The sequence below is a fragment of the Dipodomys merriami genome, unplaced genomic scaffold (assembly GCF_024711535.1).
Source record: "Dipodomys merriami isolate MVZ:Mamm:240054 unplaced genomic scaffold, mDipMer1.0.p SCAF_188, whole genome shotgun sequence".
Taxonomy (NCBI): domain Eukaryota; kingdom Metazoa; phylum Chordata; class Mammalia; order Rodentia; family Heteromyidae; genus Dipodomys; species Dipodomys merriami.
Window position 1 is genome coordinate 417226 of NW_027203248.1, and position 22581 is coordinate 439806.

At 39.1% G+C, this 22581-nt stretch overlaps 1 protein-coding gene across 1 annotated transcript; it reads right to left on the reverse strand.

Moving 5' to 3' along the window:
- Positions 1–265: 265 nt before the first annotated feature.
- Positions 266–21708, reverse strand: Olfm4 (olfactomedin 4). Its single transcript, XM_070026671.1, has 5 exons — positions 21457–21708; positions 15330–15482; positions 8844–9056; positions 7715–7874; positions 266–1667 (listed from the first exon to the last, which is right to left on the reverse strand). The coding sequence occupies exons 1-5, from the start codon at positions 21652–21654 to the stop codon at positions 856–858; spliced, it is 1536 nt and encodes a 511-aa protein (XP_069882772.1). The 5' UTR covers positions 21655–21708; the 3' UTR covers positions 266–855.
- Between the last annotated feature and the right edge of the window lie 873 nt (positions 21709–22581).

The following is a 22581-nucleotide window of genomic DNA, read 5'->3' on the forward strand; positions in this document are numbered from 1 at the left end:
TGATCCTCAGATCTCAGCCTCCTGAGTAGCTAAGGATTACAGGCATGAGCCACCAGCGCTCAGCAAAATTTAATTTTTTGACTTGTGATTTTCCCTTAGAAAATGAGTTAATTTCTTTTCATAAAAAGCACACAATAGAGAAAGGGAATTAGTTGGAAAGTTTGGTTCTTATCTCCTGGGCTGCCTTTGGAATTAAATTACAAGGTAGAAGATTATACTGACTTTTAACGTGGGTGGACAGTAAGAGGAGAAAAAAAGTTCATCATCCAAAGAGCCTTCAAGGATTTTATTGCAGTGTACAATTTAATGCATAAAAAGCCCTTTCTCTAGAAAATGCAAAACACTTTACAGATATAATATCACATGAAAATTTTATTTTTCTGGTATGCACAAAGCATCATTCCAGGAGCTAATGAAGAGAACAAAGTGAGAGATTTGGTCCCTAAGGCAACTTCAAATTGAAATGTGCCAAATGAAGCCCCAAATTCCTTCTAGGCATTGAAGAATTAGTGGGGTTAAGGATCGGTCATTGAGAAAATCTATATAAAGAATCCCAGAAGCCATACTTAGGGTCCTCTTTAAGTCCCTTAATTTCTAGGTACTACCACACTGTATGCATCATTAAACCCATAATGTTCCTAGACATCTGACAATCCCAACCTGGAAGGTAGACAATACATCACTAGAGGCAATGGTTTCCAAGAGAACTTAACAAATCAAGGCAAATATCCTCACTCTCTAGTTTGGTGCAATTATCCATACTGAATACCACTAAAGAAACACACTTCTTGATTCTCCAGCAGATATCTAAATAAGTGGAGAAGAACATTTCAACAACCACTGTAGTTCTACCACCTAGATGTCTTCCTGAGATTCCTGTAGGAAGACTAGATTATACTCCAGTAGATAGCCATCATTATACACATAAAGTTTTTGATCAAAAGGGTTATAGTTAATGCTCTGTATTGTTTCCTGCATCTTTGGCATTATAATGGCTAGATTTCCTTGCCTGCCTGTGTTTGTGTCATAGTAGTAAAAAATCTCTTCTGTTCTGGTGTTCAAAGTACGAGTAGCATAGAGCACCCCACATACCATAAAGGCATTAGAAACAGATGATTTGTATTGCTTGGTAACCCAAGTGTTTAGCACCTCAAGTGAGGTGTCATTGAGTTTGCTAATCACTATATTACCAGTGCTGGCTTCAGTTGCATAAATGACCCAAAGTCCTTGTTCATCCACAGCAAAGTCAATATCTTGCCAAGCCACATTAGCATATGAAAAACGGTTATTATAGGCAGCACCAGGGAGATTTCGAGTCACAGCAACAGTGTTGTCGGTCAGGTTAACTTTAGCAATGTTCCCAGAATTGTACCAGTTGACATACATGTTCCTTTTGTAAACTGCTATACCACCACCTTGACCATAGACAATCCGATATTGTTTAGCATATGTGTACAATAGTAAATCATCCAGTGTGTTGTAGAGTCTGTAATATTCCAGTGCTCTTGCATCTGTATTCAGAGGTGCCACCCAATACAGAGTTTTCTCAGGGTTCTCAGGAGAGTAATCCCGACCCCAGGCACCATACTTGTAGGAAAAGCCTTTATAGTTGAGCTGAACCACTGAGGGTTTGCTGATGTTCATCACACCACCGTGACTGCAGCTCCCTGTACAAAGAAGAAAAATGGTCAAGGGCATTCTTAGAGAAAATGAGTGATCAACTGCTTAGCATCTTAAGAACCAAAGGCATCCCTTGATATTTTTCTTGCCAAAGTTTAATGAAAACAGCAGCTCTGCTGTCAAAAAGTCACAGCATTTCATGGTACCTGTCTCTGGGCAAACCCACGCTACTGTTAGACCTGCAAAGAACCACCACAGATGGACTTGTAGTCCATACACGGGGATAATGAAACTGCCCACATCCATATTTTAAAGTTCAGAGGACCCAGAGAGAAAAGGAAAGACTTTATCATTTATTTTCATCTATCTGAAAGCATTTTGCATAATTCAGAAACCTATTCATTTTTCTCATGAAGAAATCAAAAAGTAAGATCACTGCAGAATCTTCTCCTATTTCCATAAAGCCACAAGGTGCTATTAGTCAGAGGTCACTCCCAAGAGAGAACTGTGATGAAAGCAAAATCATCCTGATTCAGTCTCCATGCCCTTCCCCACTGTGCTTTTCCTGAGACCCCCCAAATACATATTCACTAGATACCAGCCCTGCTCCAAAATAATCTCAGAAGAGCAATTTTAAAACCCAACATTTTATAGATCCAGAATGATGGTCCTATAACAGTGGGAATTCAGCCTTGAGAAGCCTTTAAAGGTATTTTAGGGCACTACTGCCTGCTCTGTGCCTAGTGCATAACCCATACCATAAATCACATGGTGACTGTCTTGCTACAGAGTTACACAGTGAGTCCTGCTGTTTGTAACCCATATGCTACCATGCAATAGAGGATGACAGGCAACTATTTTATCCCTGCCATTCTGAAAGAGTCATTGTCACAGTGTGTACAACCAAGTGGGACCAGATGCACTGGTCCATTGAATTGACATTCCCCGAAATACTTGGGTAAATGACTCAAGCTGGGCAACTGGCCCTTCTCATTTCACTCCCTCTGAAATGCCTGCCAACCCAAAACATTTATGAGCTATAAAAAATGAAATAAAGTTCCCCTAGTATTTTTATAAGAACCATCCAAAGAGTTGAACATTTTTTCTGGGATCTTAACATTCTCTCTTTAAAAAAAAAAAGTTGGTAAGAAATTGATGGTTTATTGGGTAACAAAGACAATCCAACTTCAAGTACATTTAAGGTCATTTTTGTTCATCTTTGCTGCTCAGAGCAGAACAGGTAAAGGAAGGAAAGAACAGAGCTTGAATCAGTGGATTTAGTTTTTATATGCCTGGGGGGAATTGGGGAGATATGGAAACCATGTGAGTGACAGGAACCAAAAGCAGCAATTTTAAGAGTCACCTGTGATTAGTACTGTGGAAATGGCAGGACAAAGCTTTTGTCTCAGCCCAAGAAGGAAAGAAGCATTCTTTTCCTTGCTGAATGCCTTCTCAGATTTCTCACACAAGTTCTGCTCAGAGGTAGAACTGTTCTTAGAAATCCTGTTTCTATTTTTCAATCTGCTGGGACTTTTTGATATGTGCTTCTTAAATACTCTCAGAATTCCACAGTTGGTAGGAAAGCCAGCCAACCATACAACAGGTAGAGAAATGAAACAACTCTGTACCCAGCCTCAAATAATTTTGCATCCCATTAAACAGAACACAGTCGCAGGTTTATTTTAATAATACATGCGCCATTTCATAAATAAAAAAGCACTGTGTGTTCAGACAGGAGACTGCTTCCTACTAAAGAAATAATAAATAATATTATAAATTATTATTTCTTCTCCTAAAAATGATCTCTCAGATGAATGCTTGTTTGCTTTTGTTTATGAAACAATGCATGAATTATTAAAATAAAGTTAGCGGTGTGTTCAGTTTAATGATAACAAAAACTGTTCTAGTTCCCATATGCTACCAACTAGGTTTTCTACTTAAAATATCTTCCTGAGAACTTATTTATTCAACTACATTTCACTGTGAGGAAATGAGAGGAAGTTGTGAGTTTACTTTTAGGCTAAAAGGTTTCAGAGTTGTTTGCTTCGTTGAACTTTACCTTCCTGGAAAGAAAATGCCCCAAACTAACTATAATAAAATATTTCAGGAAAACTTACGATATGTATGACTTGTTCAAGCATTAAAGATAAAGCCCAAACTATCCTAGCTGCGTATGTAGAAGCAGAATCTTTAGATATAAACAAACCTAAATAAATTTCTCAAAAAGTACCTAATATCATTGTTACTTTGATTACATTTCTATTTTTAGCATAATACTATTATTATTGGTGATCATCTTAGTATGGTTACTATTGATGATAATGATAATAGCTTATCATTTCATAAGTTGACCAGAAATTTGAAATTGTACTTAATGTAAGTATAAAATGGAATGTACCATTAATAGATTTTCCTTGCTTCCCATCCATTCCTAAATGCTCTCCTGTCCATGTTGTAATTCCTCCCTCTTTATCCCTTTATCCTTTTATTTGAGTATAGTTAAGGTCCTGGTTTGATTCTGATCCAAAAATCTTCACCAGCTTCACCAGCAGTGAAAGCACCACTTTGCATTTTCTGGTGCAAGAGTACACAGCACAGAACTATCAGGAATGAAAGTACTCTTTCAGCTTCTCCATAAGCAGGGAAGCAAAGCTAACAGATGTCAGTCGGGTAGGTGTATTGTTAGAACTATCCTATCACTCCAGAAATCACAGTGCACTCCTCCAGTAGAGCAGATATGCAAGGCAGCCTGGTACAGTGAAAATCCAATCAGACAGGTTCCAATTCAAATAGTGTCTCTCATACTAAGTAGCTATGTATCTCTGAACAAGTTGCTTCACCTTCCAACCCTCAATTTCCTTATGCTAAAAGAAAAATCATAACTACTCTGCAGAACAGTTGGAAAGAATAGAGAGAAGCCTTGTAAGTGCAACTCAAGATGATAAGTCCAATCATTACAATTGTATAAGGTTACAGGTGAAGTTTTACTTGACTGTCTCCTTTTCTGAGTAGTGGCTTCTAAAGGTTTCTTTCCCTATCCTGGTAATTCCAGTACCAGTACAGAGACACTGAATTACTTTTGCAGAATAAAGGAGCCAAAGATTAATCAAATCACCTAAACTCAATTTACTTTTTCACAAACACTAGCCTGGCTACACAATTAAGGTTTTAAAATGTCTTATTTACTCCACAGATCATAATGAGAGGAAGCCTTTATACAAATCCAACTTAGGTTGACCAATCTCTTTATCATGAAATTCATGAGTTACTTCCTTGGTAGTCTGAAAATATCCAGGGAAGCCATAGACATGACATTTCAGAATGGGCTTTTTATTTTTTACCATCACTGGGCTTTTTATTTTTTATCATCATGGTTAATAGTGTTTTCTTTTAAAAGCACATTACAACTGGAGGTATGGTTCAAGTGGTAGAGCACACCAGTCTTGATCAGAGAAGTCAAGTGAGAGCACAAAGCCCTGAGTTCAAGCCCAGATACAAGCACAAAAATGAAGCAATAAATAAAGAATAAAGCTAGACATTATAGACTTACAGAGGAAACTTAATTTTGTTTCTGTCAGTTCTCTCGCCTGGGCAACTGAACTTCATTTGAGTCAAGAGAAGACTATGATTAACTTGTAAGAATTAGGCAATTAAAATTATCGTAATTATAAAAACAAACCTAAATTGACTGGATTATTTCATTAGACTCTGCTCAAAACTCAAGTTTGAGGTTTTAATAAGTCATCCTGTATTGTCCATATCCCATGGAATCACTAACCACGTACTAAACACCTATCATGTACCAACAGGGCCTACCATCCCCAAGCAAAATGATGACTGATACCTAAACATACTCATCACATTTTGCAAATATGAAGTTCATTTAGATTTGGGGAGGGAAAGGCAGGGTGGAAAGCATGGAGAGTGAAATCAGTTGTTATAAGGAAAAAAGTTAATGAACAGAGGCCAATTATTTTAAGTTAGAGAGTCCTATGAAATGAAGCAGAAAAGGATGCTATTGGCTACCAAAAAAAGGCATAACATGCATTTTATTGAACTCAAAACACATGTGCTGGTTCTAAGTTCAAGCTGACCACAGGGTTAGCAAACACAGTCATGAGGGAGGAGCAGGACCACTTTATAGCTGAGACTTGCATATAGTCTTTTTTTGTTCTGTGCAACTCTGCAGTGAAAAAAGCAGACAGGCCAGATTTTAAAGTCCCATAATAGTGAGTAACTTTAATTAAAGTCTCCACAGGCTCACAACTTTGTGGTGCCTGGGGATTTTCCAATTCTGCATTATCAACCAATCCAAACAGAAAGAGAGCAAGTGAAAGAAATTGATTTAAAAACACGACAAAAAGTCAGTTTAATACAAACATCATAAATATAATATGAACAAAGCTGGAGAAGGGCCAAGTGACTTGGCAGGGATCCAGGCACTGCCAAGGTTGTGGGAAAGTAAGTGGAAATCTGGGTTTAGTTTGCTTAAACAACACAGCTGGGCTGAGATGGTTGACAGAAGTGTTAAGTATGACGGTCTAGGGGAAATTCTGAGAAAAAAAAATAAATTTCTAACAAAAAAAAAAATCCAACAGACTTAACTTGCTTTCCTCTCTAGATACTAAACAGTGCATTTTCTCCCCCAACACTATCGTCGGATGGCTGATGATTGACACTCTGAGATAGCCCTGAATTTCAGCTCTGTTCCTAACTACTGAGAGCTTCAGAAAAAGCAGCATTTTTGCTACTCATGTCCTCTCCTCTAAGACAGTGAGGAGCTAAGTTAGGTGGCCCTGAATGTGTTTTCTTGATCAACAATGCTCCTTATTTTAAAGAATACACAGACATCTGTACCAGAAAAGCCTATTCCATTTGCTCAGGGAGAGGGATATCTGCTGCTTAGTTATTATCAGAAGTTGCAACATTACCTTGACTCCTGCTACCATGAGCCCTGTGGACCAACAGCACCAACTTTCATTTCCATTATGCATTTTATACCACTGGTCTCAGACTACATTCAGCCTAAGTTTGTTTGTGGTCTTTGCCCTAAACATCCTCTGTGTGTCTGAAGATCTGTAGGGCAGATCTTCAAACATAGAAAGAGGAAAGTGTACCCTGAAAAGACCAACAGGCCTATAACTATGCCCATATCTATTAAGCCTTAAAGAAAACAGCTATATTGACAAGGATCCAGAATTAGTTTTTTTAAGCTGCACAATTTGATGAAAAGAGACCATCTGCATTCAGGCAGAGATGCTCACGACCTAAAGGACAAGTCCGAATGTTATGACTGGGAGACTGGAAGAATGAACTTTGCTGCATAAAGATCTATCCCTGCCTCTGTCCACAGCAAGGTTTGCATGTCAAATAATATCATTGCTAGTATTATGAGCACGGATTACACTGCCCTGAGCGTCCCAGGCATTGTCCCATTAATCTCCATAGCAACCTTACAAGGTAGCTACTGCTATTGTCCCATTTTACCAATGAAGGATTTTCTCCCCATGCAGCCACAGAGATGGGAAGCTCAGAGCTTTAGGACTCCAAAGACATGCCCTTGATCCTCCACTCCACTGCCTCTATTCATAGATGTATTTAACAAAGCACCTCCTCTGTGTTATATTTTAATCAGTGGAGAGTGAGGTGGCACCCTTTCCTCCAAGAAAGGATCTATCTCTTTAATCCTCATTGACACAGAACCTAGAATCAAGAACACAGAATCAAGACCCTATACCCAGCTTGTCAGGGAAATCAGCAAGTCCAGCCTGTCTGGGAAAACAGAAGCCATACACATAGATTCCAGAGGCTTTACCTTACACAGCTCCCCTGCCACCATAGAGATCATTTTCCTCTTGGCAAATATAAAGAGAATATATGCAACTTGTGGGTTTTGTTTCAAATCAGCTCTTTGTTTGTGCCTTTCCTCTGTGAGCCACAAAGCATGACAGCAGAATTACTTGAGGTAGGAGGATTTAGGACATGGAAAAGTAAACTTAGAACTTCAACCACTGCAGTCCCGAATCCCTTCCCTACCCCACTGCACAGCTCATTCCAAGGCCTGACTCAAGTGATAGACATATGGCATGCTTACCAGGAGCAGGGGGAGGCAAAGGAACAGCATTCAGTTCACTTTTAGACTTTTCACATTCTTTCAGCTTGTTTTTCAGAGCCCAGATTTCTTTGCGAATGTGAAGGACATTGTTTTTGTCTAGCGTCTCCAGCTTCTCTACCAAGAGAGTCATATTCCTTATCTAAGGAAATAAAAATTCAGAGTGACTTTATATTATTGTGCAATTTCTTTCATAAACATTCCGGGGCTGAATTTGTCATTTAGTGAAACATTGCTGCAGAATACGCCAGAGATTCTTCTGAATGGTTTCATTTGGAAGAATACATTTTATGGTTTAGCGTGAATGCCTGTCACATCTCAGGCAGATGTGTGTGACAAGAAGAAAATGGCAAAGATTTTAACAGCTTTAATAATAGAGCTGAGGCTCATTCTAGGCATCTACAAATGTCCATTAAAGTTCATTTCTAATAACTTTCCTCTATAAACTCGTGTTTACTCATGTTGTATTATAATTAAGTTTCTAATGAATGGTGGGGTCCAGAGAAATCTTAAATTCTAAAATATATAACTAGAATTCTCAATTGTAGGCCATGTTATCACTATGCTAATAAATTTTCATTGATATAAATTAACCAGCCATAACAAATGGTGGGCTTTACCCATAGATCTAAAGCATATAAGAAATTTCTTAAAGGAGGTTGCCGGTAGGTATAAAGAATTCCAAGAGGGATCAAGGATGAAGTGGTCATTTAAGAGAGGAAACAGACTTAATGTGTTCACAATTAGGTAACTTGTAGATTTCTAGATCCATAAGGATAAATTAAGATCAGAGAAGATCTAGCATGGTCATGGAGAATTATCCAGACTTAGGTCATCTCTTTTGTAAGAAATGAAAGGCCATCTGGTTCTGGGCAGGACTGTGACCATTAAACTACCCTTGGCTCCTCAGTCAATGAGATTCCAATATGTTTAACTTATACAATAACAATCATGTTTCTATTGAGAACAGAATGTTAGGTGTGCCATGTTGTCAGGAGAAACAGAATTAGAACTGAGGGGATTGAAGTTCATGTCCAAGTACTAGAATTTTTTTCATGGTCACTGAAGAGAACATATTGCAGTCTTTCTGAGAAGTTCATGTATTCCTTACCTCCACTTCCAACTGGTCAATAATAACTGAGCTTCCAGCAAAGTTGTCCTTCAGCGTTATGATCAGTTTTTGTATCTCCTTCATTTCTATCTTGATCAACTCAAAGTCCAATTCTGTGAAAGAAATGCTATCCTTTTCCATGACCTCTACTCGGACAGTGAGGTTTACGAGCTTCTTTTCATATATGCTGATTAATTGGACATATTTCTTCACCTGAAGGGGAAGCAAAAAGTTTAAGTCAGTCCCCAGGGTAATATATTTTTTAAAAAAGGTTCCTCCATTGTCTGTCTGTCCAATCCTTGAAAATGATTTGACTTTTGTCAAGCACTGGTTTTTTTTTTTAATTTTTTTTATTGTAAAGATACTATACAGAGGGTTACAGTTACATGAGTGAGGTAATGAGTACACTTCCACTTCCTCTTGAACATTGTTACCCCCTCCATTGTTTTCCCCCTACCATCCCCTCCCTCCCTCCCTTCCCCAAGGTTCTTTTTTTTTTTTTTTTATTGTGATTAAGTGATTACTTAATTTCCGGAAATTCACAGTATTGTGGAATAATGATGCTCATTTAAAGTCACAAGTTCATTCTAACTTTCCTGGAGCAAATTGTCTATCACAGTCTGTAATATATAACGGTGCTCATATGTTATATACCATATATGAAGCACTGGTTTTTATAAAGAATTTGATCAAAAATTATATTCAACTACATTTTTTGGCCTATCTAAATGTAAGCTAAAAGGAACATGTTACTATAGCTAGGGAAAGATTTTGCACTTACCTACACTAAGAACAATTTGTCCCAGAATCATCATTCGTGTTTTAATATCCACTTTGATGTTGGAAGACATTACCTCCCCAGACTAAACTGGTTTGAATCTGTCTCCTGCCATCTCTGCTCTCTGTGCATTTGCAATGTATTTGGATTTCTCCACAACAGTGCTACTAATAATTTAGGTAGATTTCTTTCTTATGGGATGTGTTATAAGATAGTCAGCTGTTCATATTCCAGTACCACCCTCCCACCTGCTTATGATAACCAAAAATGTCTTCAAGCATTACTAAATGTTCCCTAAGAACTAAGTCATCATTACCACTGCTTTCCCTTTGTTTAGAACCATTGTTCTACACCTAAGAATTTCCTAGAAAAGGGGAAAAGGCACCCAGTAGTTCTTCTTTGCTGATCATATGCAATGACTTTTAAGACCCCCTGCCTTCTGCAAAGTGGCATTAATACCCAATTTAGTATACAATATGTGCATGTATGTGCAATTATAAAGTGCACACGGCATTGAGCTCACATTTATTCTAAGAACTGATTATTGCAATCAGACCTTTAAATTACACATTTGTTGCATATATTTGAATGTCTGATCATTAAGTTAAAATACTTCCAAAAAACCCTTTAATGGTTTGATGTATAATTGGAATCTCCAAATGGATATTTCAATAAACAGTTGGTGGTACATTCTATATCTGATCTCTCCAAAAGAAATGCCATGGCTTTTTCAAGTCTTGCTCATTAAAAGTTGCTGGTCTAACTTGGTTTTTAAATTTTTTGAATATATGTGCTCCAAACTGCATGAATGTCGAGTAGCTGATCCAAATGCCTGAATGAATTCAAAGCCAGATGTTGACCCCTAATCCTTCTAATACCAAAGGCAGCCTGAGCTTCTGTCATTTTAGCCCATCCACTTAACCCCACTGTCCAAATTAGAATAGACTCATAGGCCAAAGACCTAAAGGCCCAGGGCTTCAGGCAAAGAGTATTTTAATGAAAGTTGAAAATGCAGCCCTTGGCACTGCTAGTATCTCCTCAGGCAACCGATGCTCGCTGCCATCAAATGTGCCATCACTCCAAGGCTGATAGAGCTCGTGACATTTTGGTGAAAAGAGAGGTTAAATATACATCTATATGAGTGTATAGGAGGAAGGTAAAACCCAAACAAGTTCCCCTCCAAAGATGCACACAGATACATGGTAACCACATTTCAATTTCTACATAAATTGGGCATAAAAGCCTGCCTGTTGTAAAATAATAATAACAAAGTACCAATCCATTGGAAGTTTGAGAAATGAATTTGCTTGTTGGCATTTGGCCTTGACAGCTCTTGGAATAAATAAAACACTCTCAGCTTTCCTGGAACATTCTAGGGCACGTCACAGCTGCTATGCTGCAAAAATGAGTGATTCAACAGTCATCTCTGCTAAGTAAAATGTGTCTCTCTCCAGTTCTCACAGAGAACTAAGATATGACCTGGAGCGTGTGACCTCTGACAATGTTCACTGCACCTGACTGAATTCAGCGACAGAATGAAGAGCTTCACAAAATCTGTCCCAAGGAAGAAAATAGGGCCAGAAGATTCTTTCATCTGGCAGTCAGAGGAAAGCTCAGTAGTGTTTAAGAATTATACAGAGAGACTTGCCAGGCCTTGTCCAGGCAAGCAGACCTTGAAAAATGGACCAGAAAGACTTTACAGTGTGAACTCTGCTAATGTAAGCAGATTATTCATGTCAACCTTCCACATGAATGTGCCCAACAGCATGAACAATTCTGAGAACAGGCCAGCTCTTCCTTTCTAGGAGTTTCAGATCCATCTAGGCAGGCTACCCTACCTAGTCATGAGTCTAGCCCTATATTCTAGGCATTTGATACACTTTGCACATTTGTCACTTTTCTAGAAAATCTCTAGAATTACACCAGTGGAATTCAGCAATATTGACCACATCTTTAGTTGTCACAGTTGGGGGAGGCAATGGGTAGGTGGTATTGACATCTAGAGGATGGGGATGCCATAGAACATTCTAGTAAGAATATGGGTCTAGCTATGAATAGCTATCAATATCTTTACCTAAAATTTCAGCATTGCTACAGGTCTTAGTGTTAAAAAACCTCATATACTTGTCTTCAAACCACCAACCTAACATTCAGAAGTAGCATTTCATTTTGTTTGTTGTACACTTATGTCATAATAAATTGCCATTATTTCTTACCTTATAATAAATAAGGATGTTATATTAGTAAGCTAAAGAATTATTTCAATTCATATTTCAGCCAATTCCTCAAAACCTATGATCGTAATTATGACCAGATTGCCTGACATAACTAAATACAGTCTACAACATACTGTTATTTTTAACATAGCCTTAAAAAGAAAATACAATTAAGTTAATGGAGCTTGATATGACAATGAAGACAAGCACCCGGATGCTAGAACCACCTGACCTCAAATCTGACTTCAGTATGTAGTGAGCATATACCTAATTTCCCTAAGCTTCTTGCAGCTCACAAGATTATTGTAAAGACTAAAGATAATGTCCATAGAGTGTCTAGCTAATGAATGTGTTATCAATTATATAAATTAACCAAGAAACTGTGACTTCAGTGTTTTCCAAACTGACCTTTTAATTTATTTCATTTCATTGCACAAAACATTGCTTAATCAATGTTGTTTGTTTAGGAGTTGTCTAAATATCTCCCAGACCACTTCAATCTTCTCATGCATGAAGATCTATTTGCAAATGTGTCGTTTTTAATAACTTGCCCCAAAGACCATAAGCCTCCAGAGGAAGAAAAACTCCTTTTCTGTCACCCCCTCCCTAAGTGAAGTCACAAAAGGCCAGGCCATGTTATAAACAACATAAAAGTAGAAAATGTTTTCAGCATCGTATGCAGAGGCAGCTCTCTGTCTACTCTGTGTACAGACAGATAATGAATCAATGTAAGGCAGTCAAAAATCCTTTTCACTGGTCTGCCCAAAACAGTCATTCCCCCAAGTCCCTTGACAAATGGTGATTTCCAAGGCAACCTAGGGACAGCTACAATAATTCACCTGGAAATTCAACAGCCCTGAGCTAAAGAGCTAACTTTGGATTTGAAAGTATTACTGTCTTACTGCATCTCTTCTTGGGTCTGCACAAGAGGCTGTTAACATCCTGGCCATGAGGAAAAGAAGCTGGTATGATTTCAAAGACTCAAATTCCTGATCTAGTTTAACCAGCCAAGAGAAGAACAATGAGGAGAGATGATGCTAAGTGAAATGAACCCCAAGCTATGGACACAAGAGGCCTTTCCTCGTTCTTGTTGTTATTGTTTTAAGTGTACTATGTGATTTTGTTTTGTTTCCTTTGTACGTTCTTCCTTTGTTGTCACTGTACTTGATTTTGGTACTCTGCATCTTGTATATACATTTGTCTAATTTGGGGAGGGGAAAGGTAATAACAAAATGCTGAAACAAGACACAGGATGACCCATTGCAACAATGATACCCACAAGACAGTATATTGGAAATGAACTTTACAACTTTGGGTTGGGGGGGGAGTGAAAGAGGGAAGGGAGGGAAGGGATAGTGGGAGAACAACAAGGGAAGGGATAACAATGCTGAACAAGATATGTACTCATTGCCTTACTCCTATAACTGTAACCCCTCTGTATGGCATCTTTACAACGAATAAAATTTTTTAAAAAGAATTCTTAGGAAAAAAAGTTTCTTTACCTTTATGAACTTCAGTTTTTCTATCCCTAAAATGGAAGGGAAGATACCTGACCTTGTTCTGTTAAAAACTTGTTTGAAAAGAAAATAGAACTAGAAATGATTTGGGGAAAAAAACACAAATGAAAGCCACTACTGTTATCATTGTTATTATCACCTTTCCTATCAAACTGATTATGCAAATTCCAACTGGCAGGTAAACTCCTTTTTTGGCTTCAATCACAATTTGGGGGAGGGTGGCACTGGCTATTGCCACTTTCAGAACTAAAAGTTGTCCACCTATTCAGCACTTTTCCTTTCCAACTATTAACAAAGCATATGTCATACCCCAACTCACCCCACCCCACCCCCCAACACACACTACAGCACTGGAATTAAAATTTTGGCAAGCCATTTATTCCCCTGGAGCAACATGAGATTTCAAACTGCCCTTCACACTCCTGGCAGCAAAAATGACATGCAAATCATTGGTTTCTACTATTTCAAAGCAAGTGACTCCAACTGAAAAGATCTTTACCTAGGATTTTCCCCTACTTGTTATGTTTTTATGCATAACTTCTTATCTGTTCTTGATTATGCTGGAATAAGGCTATGAATATTAATGGGTGGAATTTATAATTTAGTGCTATGCCTTTTCTGCTGATTAATTCAAGGACATTTTATTTCTTAAGAAGCTAGGTTGCTGGAGTCGTCAAACACATTTTCCTGGACACTCATTTAAACTTAGAATATTTATCTACCAATTCGAGTTGAAAGTAGGGTCTCAGCCTCACCATAATTTTTGCCTTAAAGGATAATGATGTTGGATGTTGAAGTGCCTAAGCTTAAATTGCTCTGGAAAACTTATTTTGAATCTTGCAGTAAAGCCAGATCTCCTTGCAAATTAATGGGGTTGTATTAAATAATGAATAATGTGATTATACCTTAGCTTGGACTTCACCTGTATATAAAATAGGAGTCTTTCTAATTGATTTGTAACTTGGCTAAAAAGCAGGAAGGGGTCAAAATGGGGTTACGGAATCACATTGCTGCAGCCAGTTCAGAGAAAGGTAAACATTTTAAAATAATTTCCTATGGCTGGAAAGAAGTAGTAAGTAGCAGGTTGTATTTAAGGTTTTCCCAAGGCTGAGAGAGCTATTAGTCTTGATTTAAATTCCCAAGAAAGCCTTTAATTTTAGTCTAATGTTAGACACAACTAATAAAATCTTCTTGCTGTGAAAATAGAAATCAACTATCAAGAAAAATAAGAAAGAAAGAAAACAAATTATACAGATAGGTAGGTAGACAGATGCTAAACAGATAGATAGATAGATAGATAGATAGATAGATAGATAGATAGATAGATAGATAGATAGATAGATAGATAGCAAAAGGAGAAAGGAAAAAGGAAGGAGTATGGCCAAAAGGAAGAAGAGGGAAGACAAAAAAAAGGGATGGCATACAAGTAAGAAAGACCAAAAAGAATACAAAATAACAAATAAATAAAAGATTAAAGAAGAAAAGGGAAAGAAATTTTAAAAGGTATGGACAAGACTGAGGCAAGTGGAGGAAGAAACAAAAGCAATCAATAGAAGGAAAAGTACAAGAGAAGTAAGAGAGCAGAACTATGGATTGTGGGGGAAAGGAAAGAAAAGAAAGCAAAACCAGATCTAGAAGAAAACCATAGAGAAGCAATAAAACAAAATAAAAATTATAGTATTGGGGCCTACAAGGGAATTCAAGACCTCTTTCCAACCGTGCAGGCCCACAGCATTGAGGTGGGCTTTGCCCTGGCTTAGATACCCTCCATTCTCATTCCTTGTGGAGCTCTCATTTACCCCGCTATTAGGAATCCTATAAAATAATGCTACAACTCCCACAAGGCACAAATACGCATCTTAGACAAGGGAAGAGCCACGACTCATAATGTCCCTGAATTTTCCTTACAGTGCTTTTTTTTGCTGATTTATTTGTCCTCATCAAGATATCACCTGAAAAGTAAATGCTTACTTACTTTAGAAAATTCTGCCTCAAACCTCTGAGACAGGTTGTACGCTGTGTACTCCAAGCGCTCCACTCTGTCTGCAGGAAAGGTGGTGTCTGGCAGGGAGATGGCACACTGGCAGATTCCACGGTCATTCACAGAGGCGGTGAAATTGGAAAAGGGCTGAAAATAACAATTCAGTGAACATTAGTAATAAGTGGGAAGATGAGAATTCTTTCTTCTTTTCTTTTCTTTTTTTGGGGGAGGAGGGGAGGATAACAGGAATTGCAGGGATGGGCTTGTCCAAAGAGCACCGGGAGGCAAGCAAGTGAAGTCCAATACACAAAGGAACAGGATCACAGGAACAAGTGGAACTGCATTTCCACCTGTTCCATGAAGCCATTGAGTCAAAAGCCTTTAGGAAAGGGAAGTCTCCATTCTGAGGCATCTAGAAAGACATCATTACTGTTTCTATGCAAAGAATAGGAAATAAAGATTTAACAAGAGCCCTATGTTTGACTGTCAATTCTACCACTCTGTGGGATTCTCACTCAAATTTATTCCTCCTCAATGAAATTGAGATAACCTAGTTGTAGGGTCTGTCTTTAGGAAGCCATATTTGTCCTCATGAAGTCAGGTGAGCCAAGCCACCAACACATGGCAGGTGATCAACTACTGTTACTTCTTCCTCCTTGTATTACTTGATCTTCTTTTGTTCATCTTTACCCAAGCCCAATCCAATTCCACCCTACTGGAATGAAGAAAGGATCAAAGATGTGGGCTATGGTGAAAATATACAGTACAAATTCATATCTTCTCTTCAGCCTGGAAATTATATAAATAATATTCTTTCAAATGAGAACAAACCAGCTATTTGTTAAAATTTGAGTGGTATAAACCACGCACAGTGGCTCTCGTTTGTAATATAATTACTCGGGAAGCTGAGATCAAGAGGATCATGGTTCCAGACTAGTCCATGAAAACAGTTCTCAAGACCCCAGCCTGTCTCAACCATTAAAAAACTGGGTGTAGAGGCAAACGGGTAGTGTAAATAGGAGGACTGCAGTTCAAGCCAAATAACCAAAGTGAAAAGGACTGAGAATGTTGCTCAAGTGGTAGAAGACCTACCTAGCAAGCTCAAGGCACTAAGTTTTGGCCAGTGCCACCAAACCAAAAAAAAAAAAAAAGATAATAAAAAAGAAAAAATATCTAAGCAGTGTATGAACCTGGAGTTTTGTGCAAATTACTTAAATAAAGTTCTCTAGCATACCATTTGCAGAAAAGTCATTTTAAAATATTTGATGTTTCTTTAAGATATTCAGGCTCACACTTCGGTGCCACTGCATATTTTAAAATGACAGGTTTGAAAGATCCTGTTTTTCTTTTGTCCCCTTTGAACTACCTCAAGGGGATCCTGGCACAATTAACATTTTTTTTATTGCTACTTTTGCCTTACAGAGTCACTCTTGGCAGCCAAACCAGCTGTGCCTTTTAATGATCTCATCTGAAGATCAGCCCAAAGCTCACCTGTGGAGCATCAGCCTGAAGGGGCTCTTTATGAATCTCTGAAGAAAAGAGAAGTGTTTTTCAGAGTCTGAAGAAACTTAGGCCAGGTCTCTCTAAGTTCAAAACAACCGGCTGAAGTTGTATGCTTTATGCATTTAATGTCTACTGATCTCCAAGCCTCCTTAAGAGCTAGGAAGGTAGCTCAGTGTTAGAGTGCTTGCCTTGGATGCATAAGGCCCTGGGTTTGATTCCTCAGCACCACATAAGCAGAAAAGGATGGAAGTGGTGTTGTGGCTCAAGTGGTAGAGCTGAAGAGCTGAGGGGCAATGCCCAAGCCCAGAGTTCTGGCTCCACAACCAACAAAACAAAAAAGAAAGAAAGAAAAGAAAAGAAATGTGACCTAGATGCTTCTAGAAACAAGATCTAGCCCATCAGTGATCTCTGGAAGACTAAGCTTCTTCCAGTTAATTGGTTTTTGTTCTATATTTGGATTATGTTTCTTTAAAAGTGTTTGTGTGTGTGTGGGTGTGTATACAAAAAATTCTCCATGACTTTCTTGACATTGGCCTCTATTTCCTTTTCCAATCACACCCCAAATCTATAGGAATAGGGAGTAAGGAGGAAGGACAAGCAGTTTTATGTTGCACATGGGGTAAGGAGTAGAGAAGGCAGGGGAAGGGGTCTTTGCCAGGGATGAATAAGGACAAGACAGCATGCACCAGGAGCCTGTCAAAGGTACTCCTCTTCAATTCTATCTAAAGATAGAAAGGTTCTGGCTTAAGCATGTCAAGTCTCTTACAAGAAGAAGCCATGTACCATGAACTTTTTGAAGAACTAGCTTATAATAACTGTCTAGTAAAGAAGAAAAAAGAGGAGGAAGAATATCTTGCAGTACAATTGACAAGGGGATGTTAATTAGCTGCTCAAGACAGAGCTGGACCATTCCTAGTGTTTTCTGAAAAGCTCTGTCAACTTAAGAAACAGTGAATCTCATCAAAAAGTCTCTAGACAGTCAACTAGGAGCCACGAGCTAACAACTTTTAGTCTTGAAGTTCACCTGAAAGACAGGCAAATAATTATGAGCCTGCTGACAGCCGTTCCCCTGGCTTCTATTGAACATCTCTGTCCCTATGCTGTGAACTCCCAGCTTCCATCCTGCTTATCATCAGCCCAGCATGCTCAGCTGACATCAAAATGGTCCATAAGTTTGATCAGTGTCTCCCATTAGAGATATTTCTGCTTCTTGAATTCAAAGACAATGAAGCTAATGGTGATGAGTCTCTCTCTGTGGTGAATGCTTAAACTCTACGTGAGCCTAATGTGGAGAATGGGAGACAAAGGCAAGTGTTTGTCCCCTCGGCCCATGGAAGGATCTGTGACTTCCTTCTCTTCTTTGTGGAGGGCAAATAGGATCCTGCATGCCTCACCAAACAGATGATAGTTCTGGGCTCCCACTCAGCATGTCCTCAACATGTACTATGGCCTACAACATGACAAACTCTGGTGCTAAAAGATGAATAAGACTGTTTCCCACCCAGAAATCATGTCCATGGTTGTTCTAAAAGCCATACTGTTTTTGTTTCTTTTTCCAACCAGCCCCAAAGCCATATGACAAAAGTACAGGAATCATCATGGGCCCCACTGTGTCAGTAACTGTGTGGAGCAGATCCCTGGGCCTTTCCCTCCTCTGTGAGATGAGAGCTGATACAGCCCTTTCTGGAGGGCCCACATAGATCTAGTGCTCAACCTCACCCCAAAGGTGTGACTCACATTTGTGATTTAAGGTTGCAATTGGCTCTAATTAACAGGCAGGTCTAAGTGCCCACAAAGACTCAAGGCATAAAATAATGGTACTCAACATGTTCAAAGTACAGAAAATGATACATTTGGAACTTGCTAAATGACAGTTATAAAAAGGGTTTTCCACCACTTTGCAAAGAGCTCATCAAACTGACATCCAGCCCCAGAAAATTAGGTTTATAGTAGGATTGACACCTAGTCCACCATAAAAGGAGGCTGGCGTCGTGATACAGACTCACCACAGGGAGATAAGTAAACTAGGAAGGAAATTAAAACCTCTAAGTGCAATTTAACTACCATTTCTTATCTACTTTTAAATATTTGTCTTCTTACCAGACAACATACATTTTGAATACCTCTTTTCCTTGGCCCAAATTTTATTCTATTATTGATGATGCACTTTTTTTTTTACTGGTGGTAAAGGTTTATAATAAGTTGTTATTATTGTTTGGGAAGGTAGGTAAGGTAAGAATGGCACCCAGGAATGGAGGAAGGCATGGTAAGGAAATGCAGTCATTATACACAATGGGCACTATGTAAAAAATGAACTACATAACTTGGGGGTTGGGATAAGAGGAGAAAAATGGGGGAGAACAAAGAAAGGGGTGACTGGCCCCTTTCTGACTTATGGAATTGTAACCTACATATAACTATACAACAACAATATAAACAAGATCAAATACACTTAAAAAAATTTTTTAAGTTATTGTTAACCTCAAAAAGAAGAAGAGGAGAAGGAGTTAGCCAGTTTCAATTGTTCCCAGAAATTATTTCGTGTCATAGGACAGAATTATGTTTCTGATTTCTGACAATATAGAGTCCTTGTGCCTATTTATGGTTCTCAAATCTTTCTCTTCTCAAGACTTGAAAAAAATCATATTAGGTGAAGTAAACCAGACCCAAAGAAACATAGGCTCCATGGTTTCCCTCATTTGTAATAATTAGTAGGATAGTCTAAGATAGTCCTAACAGAGGTTCGCTATAGCTCAATAGCTATGTACCATATAAAATGATGCTAATCAAAATGAACTCCATGATGTGGAAACAAGAGGGGTTTGTGGCTGTTTTGTTTTTCTTTCTTTTTTTTTCAGTGTATTGTTTGCAGTTATTTCTTTTGTCTTTCTTTTTTTCTCCTCTGGCTTATTCCCCATGGTTACCATTTCCTGATTTTGGTGCTCTTTGTCATATATAAAAGTTTCTGATTGGAGGAAGGGAAAGAGAATCACAGAAATGGTGGGACAGAGGGCGAACCAATGCAACAGCCATACTCACTAGACACTACATTGGAAATGAACTTTACAACTTGGGGAGAAAGGAAGTCAGGGGAGAGAGAAAACAGGAGAAAAATGAGAGAGGGGTAACACTACTCCCAAAGAAATGTACTCATCAACTTACTTATGTACCTTCTGTACATTACTTTTACAATAAAATAAAAACAATTTTCTTCTTTAAAATAAGCAATTTTTATCTGTACTCCCTGGAAATTTAGAAATGGTATATTGGAAACAAACTTTACAACTTTGGGGCTGAGGGAGGAGTCTGGGAGGTGGGGGAGGAAAGGGAAAGTGGCACAACAATAAGGAAAGGGGTAACAATGATCGACAACGTACTCATTGCCTTACTCATGTAACTGTAGCTCCTCTGTACAGCATCTTTACAATAAAATGAAATTAAAAATAAAACATAGAAAAGAAATGGTAGTCACTATAGGTACCCTGGAAATAAGTTGAAACCCCCATGAAATAACTGAATTAGCATGAGTAGACTGATAGCCAAACTATGTAATTTGCCTGCTTAGTAACTAGAAGCCAATGACTTCACCTTAACAAGTCTCAGTTTCGACAACTCTAAAATGGGACCATTACTTTGACCTAACTCTTCCTGATATTCCCTCTAAACCCTGTTCAAAAACCATATGGTTATCACATTTGCATTGCCTGCATATTTCTGATGCTGCAATGAAAACCACCCAATAAAAGTCTCTCCCTTTCCCTTTCCTATTCACCCACCCTGTTCATGGAAGCAGCTAGCTGATCTGAGTCAAGATCCTCAAAATGCATGTCCATTTCTCTTCCTTTGAAGGAAATCCAAAGGGAATTCATCCCCCAAGGCCTTCTGCACAGGGAACTGTGCCAGACCCATTTCTGAAGTGCACAGTGGCTTGGTTGGTTTCTTTTATAACTGCAGTCATTTGGTGTTCCAAATAGTCCTAGAAACTCCCTATAATGAAGACTGAGAAAAGTCAACATTCCTTTAGGAAATACCCATGCATAGTGGCACTTTCCTGAGCCAAATATCTCATCCCTTTACTTGCTATCTATCTATCTAAGTACAGAGAAATGGCCAGACCTCAGCAGGAGCCCATAAGTTCTCACTCGCTCACCATCTCTTGTTCACCTTCCAGGGTCCCTTCTGTGCAGCAGCAAATTCACTGAACAAACTTTCCTGGAGATGCTGCTTACTGGGTCCATTTCCTAACAGTTCCTTTATGGAATGGGTATTTGTATCACCTGGGGAGAACTTCTTTTAAAATATCTGATTAGTAGTCATCTTTCCCAACCAGAACCTAGGTACCGGGATTTGCCGTCTTCCCCCTACTAATGGTCTTAATATTAGCAATCTGATTTGAGAATCTCTTCAACGCATAGATTCTTTCCTCCCACATTCCCCAGCTAACAATTTAATTATGTGACTTAGATTTTTAATTCATTTCCAGGGCACCTAGAGTGAACAGAAAGAGTCATTAATCTTTTAGAGTGCCCACCTCTAGCCATCCATGAAATTGTATTCAGGTCCCCAAAACAGTGAGAGGAAGGGAAGCTAGCTCACTTAGGCTCTGCAGCCTCCTCACCTGGCTCACAGCACCATCTGCTGCCCATGAAGTGGCCATGGGTGCCACCCAAGACGTTCCAGCTGGCTCTGTAGGCTGAGGTTGAGCTGAAACTGTAATCGATGCATGGGAAGCATCCATGATCCTAGGTGTTACAGTTCCTGCAGCAGGGCTAAGGAGGCAGAGAAGGGCAAGCAGGAAGGCAAGCCTCCACTCCATCTTGTCCTCTCTGCTGAGCTGCTGACTTCTGCCCTGAGCCCAAAGATTCTTATAGCATCTACCAGGGATTTCCCCACAGCCAATTTATGGAGAAAGAGGAAGCAACCACGGGACACATGACCCACCCCAGCAGGGTCATGACACCAGAAACTTGAGTCATGTCCACATCTTGCCACTGAGCCCCACTCTGTGACCTGCCCTTAGATTAGATTAGTCCCTGCCAAATATTAACTCAAATGTGTCCATTCAAGGCCACAATCTGGTCTCCACCTTGGTACTTCCTTGAAAGAGATGGGATCAAAGAAGTCTTCTTTGTGGATGAGACTAGAGGTTTGGGAAAGAGAAGCAACCTGAAATCCTTGGGCTAGAAATCACTTCTAGGGGTGACCTCCCATTTTACTGAAGTCTGCTTTCCAGAGCAGGGCAACTACAAACCCCCCTATCCTTGAGAGTATCTGAGCTTCCTTTTTCAGAACCCACCATCCACGTTGTCTCTGACCGTCTCTTGCGATGCCTGATTCAGAACCAAGTTCTCTCTCAACATCTTCACTCTGAAGACAAGACTCACAGGGCTTTGTTCTCTGATAATCCAGACAGAATTCTGCACTATACAGCAAGTACCACTCCACAGTCTGATGAGGAGAGAGAAAGAAATCAAGTGAACAAGCAATCCCTAGAGGGCTGAGTGCCTACTTCCCCAAGACACCCAGTCAAAACTCCTCCCAAGTGAGAATCTTGCTCTTGGTAGCAGTCTGTGTGACCTCCACTGCTCCCAGCCCTCTATGTGCTGGCCAGGCTTTGGAAATTCCAGGTTTACACTTCATGCTTCTTCTCCCAGGCTCCACAAGCTCTCAGAATACATTGCTAATGGGAGAAATTCCTAAATGTTGAGTTCACTATTCAGAAGCTCAGGGGAGGGGACAAGGA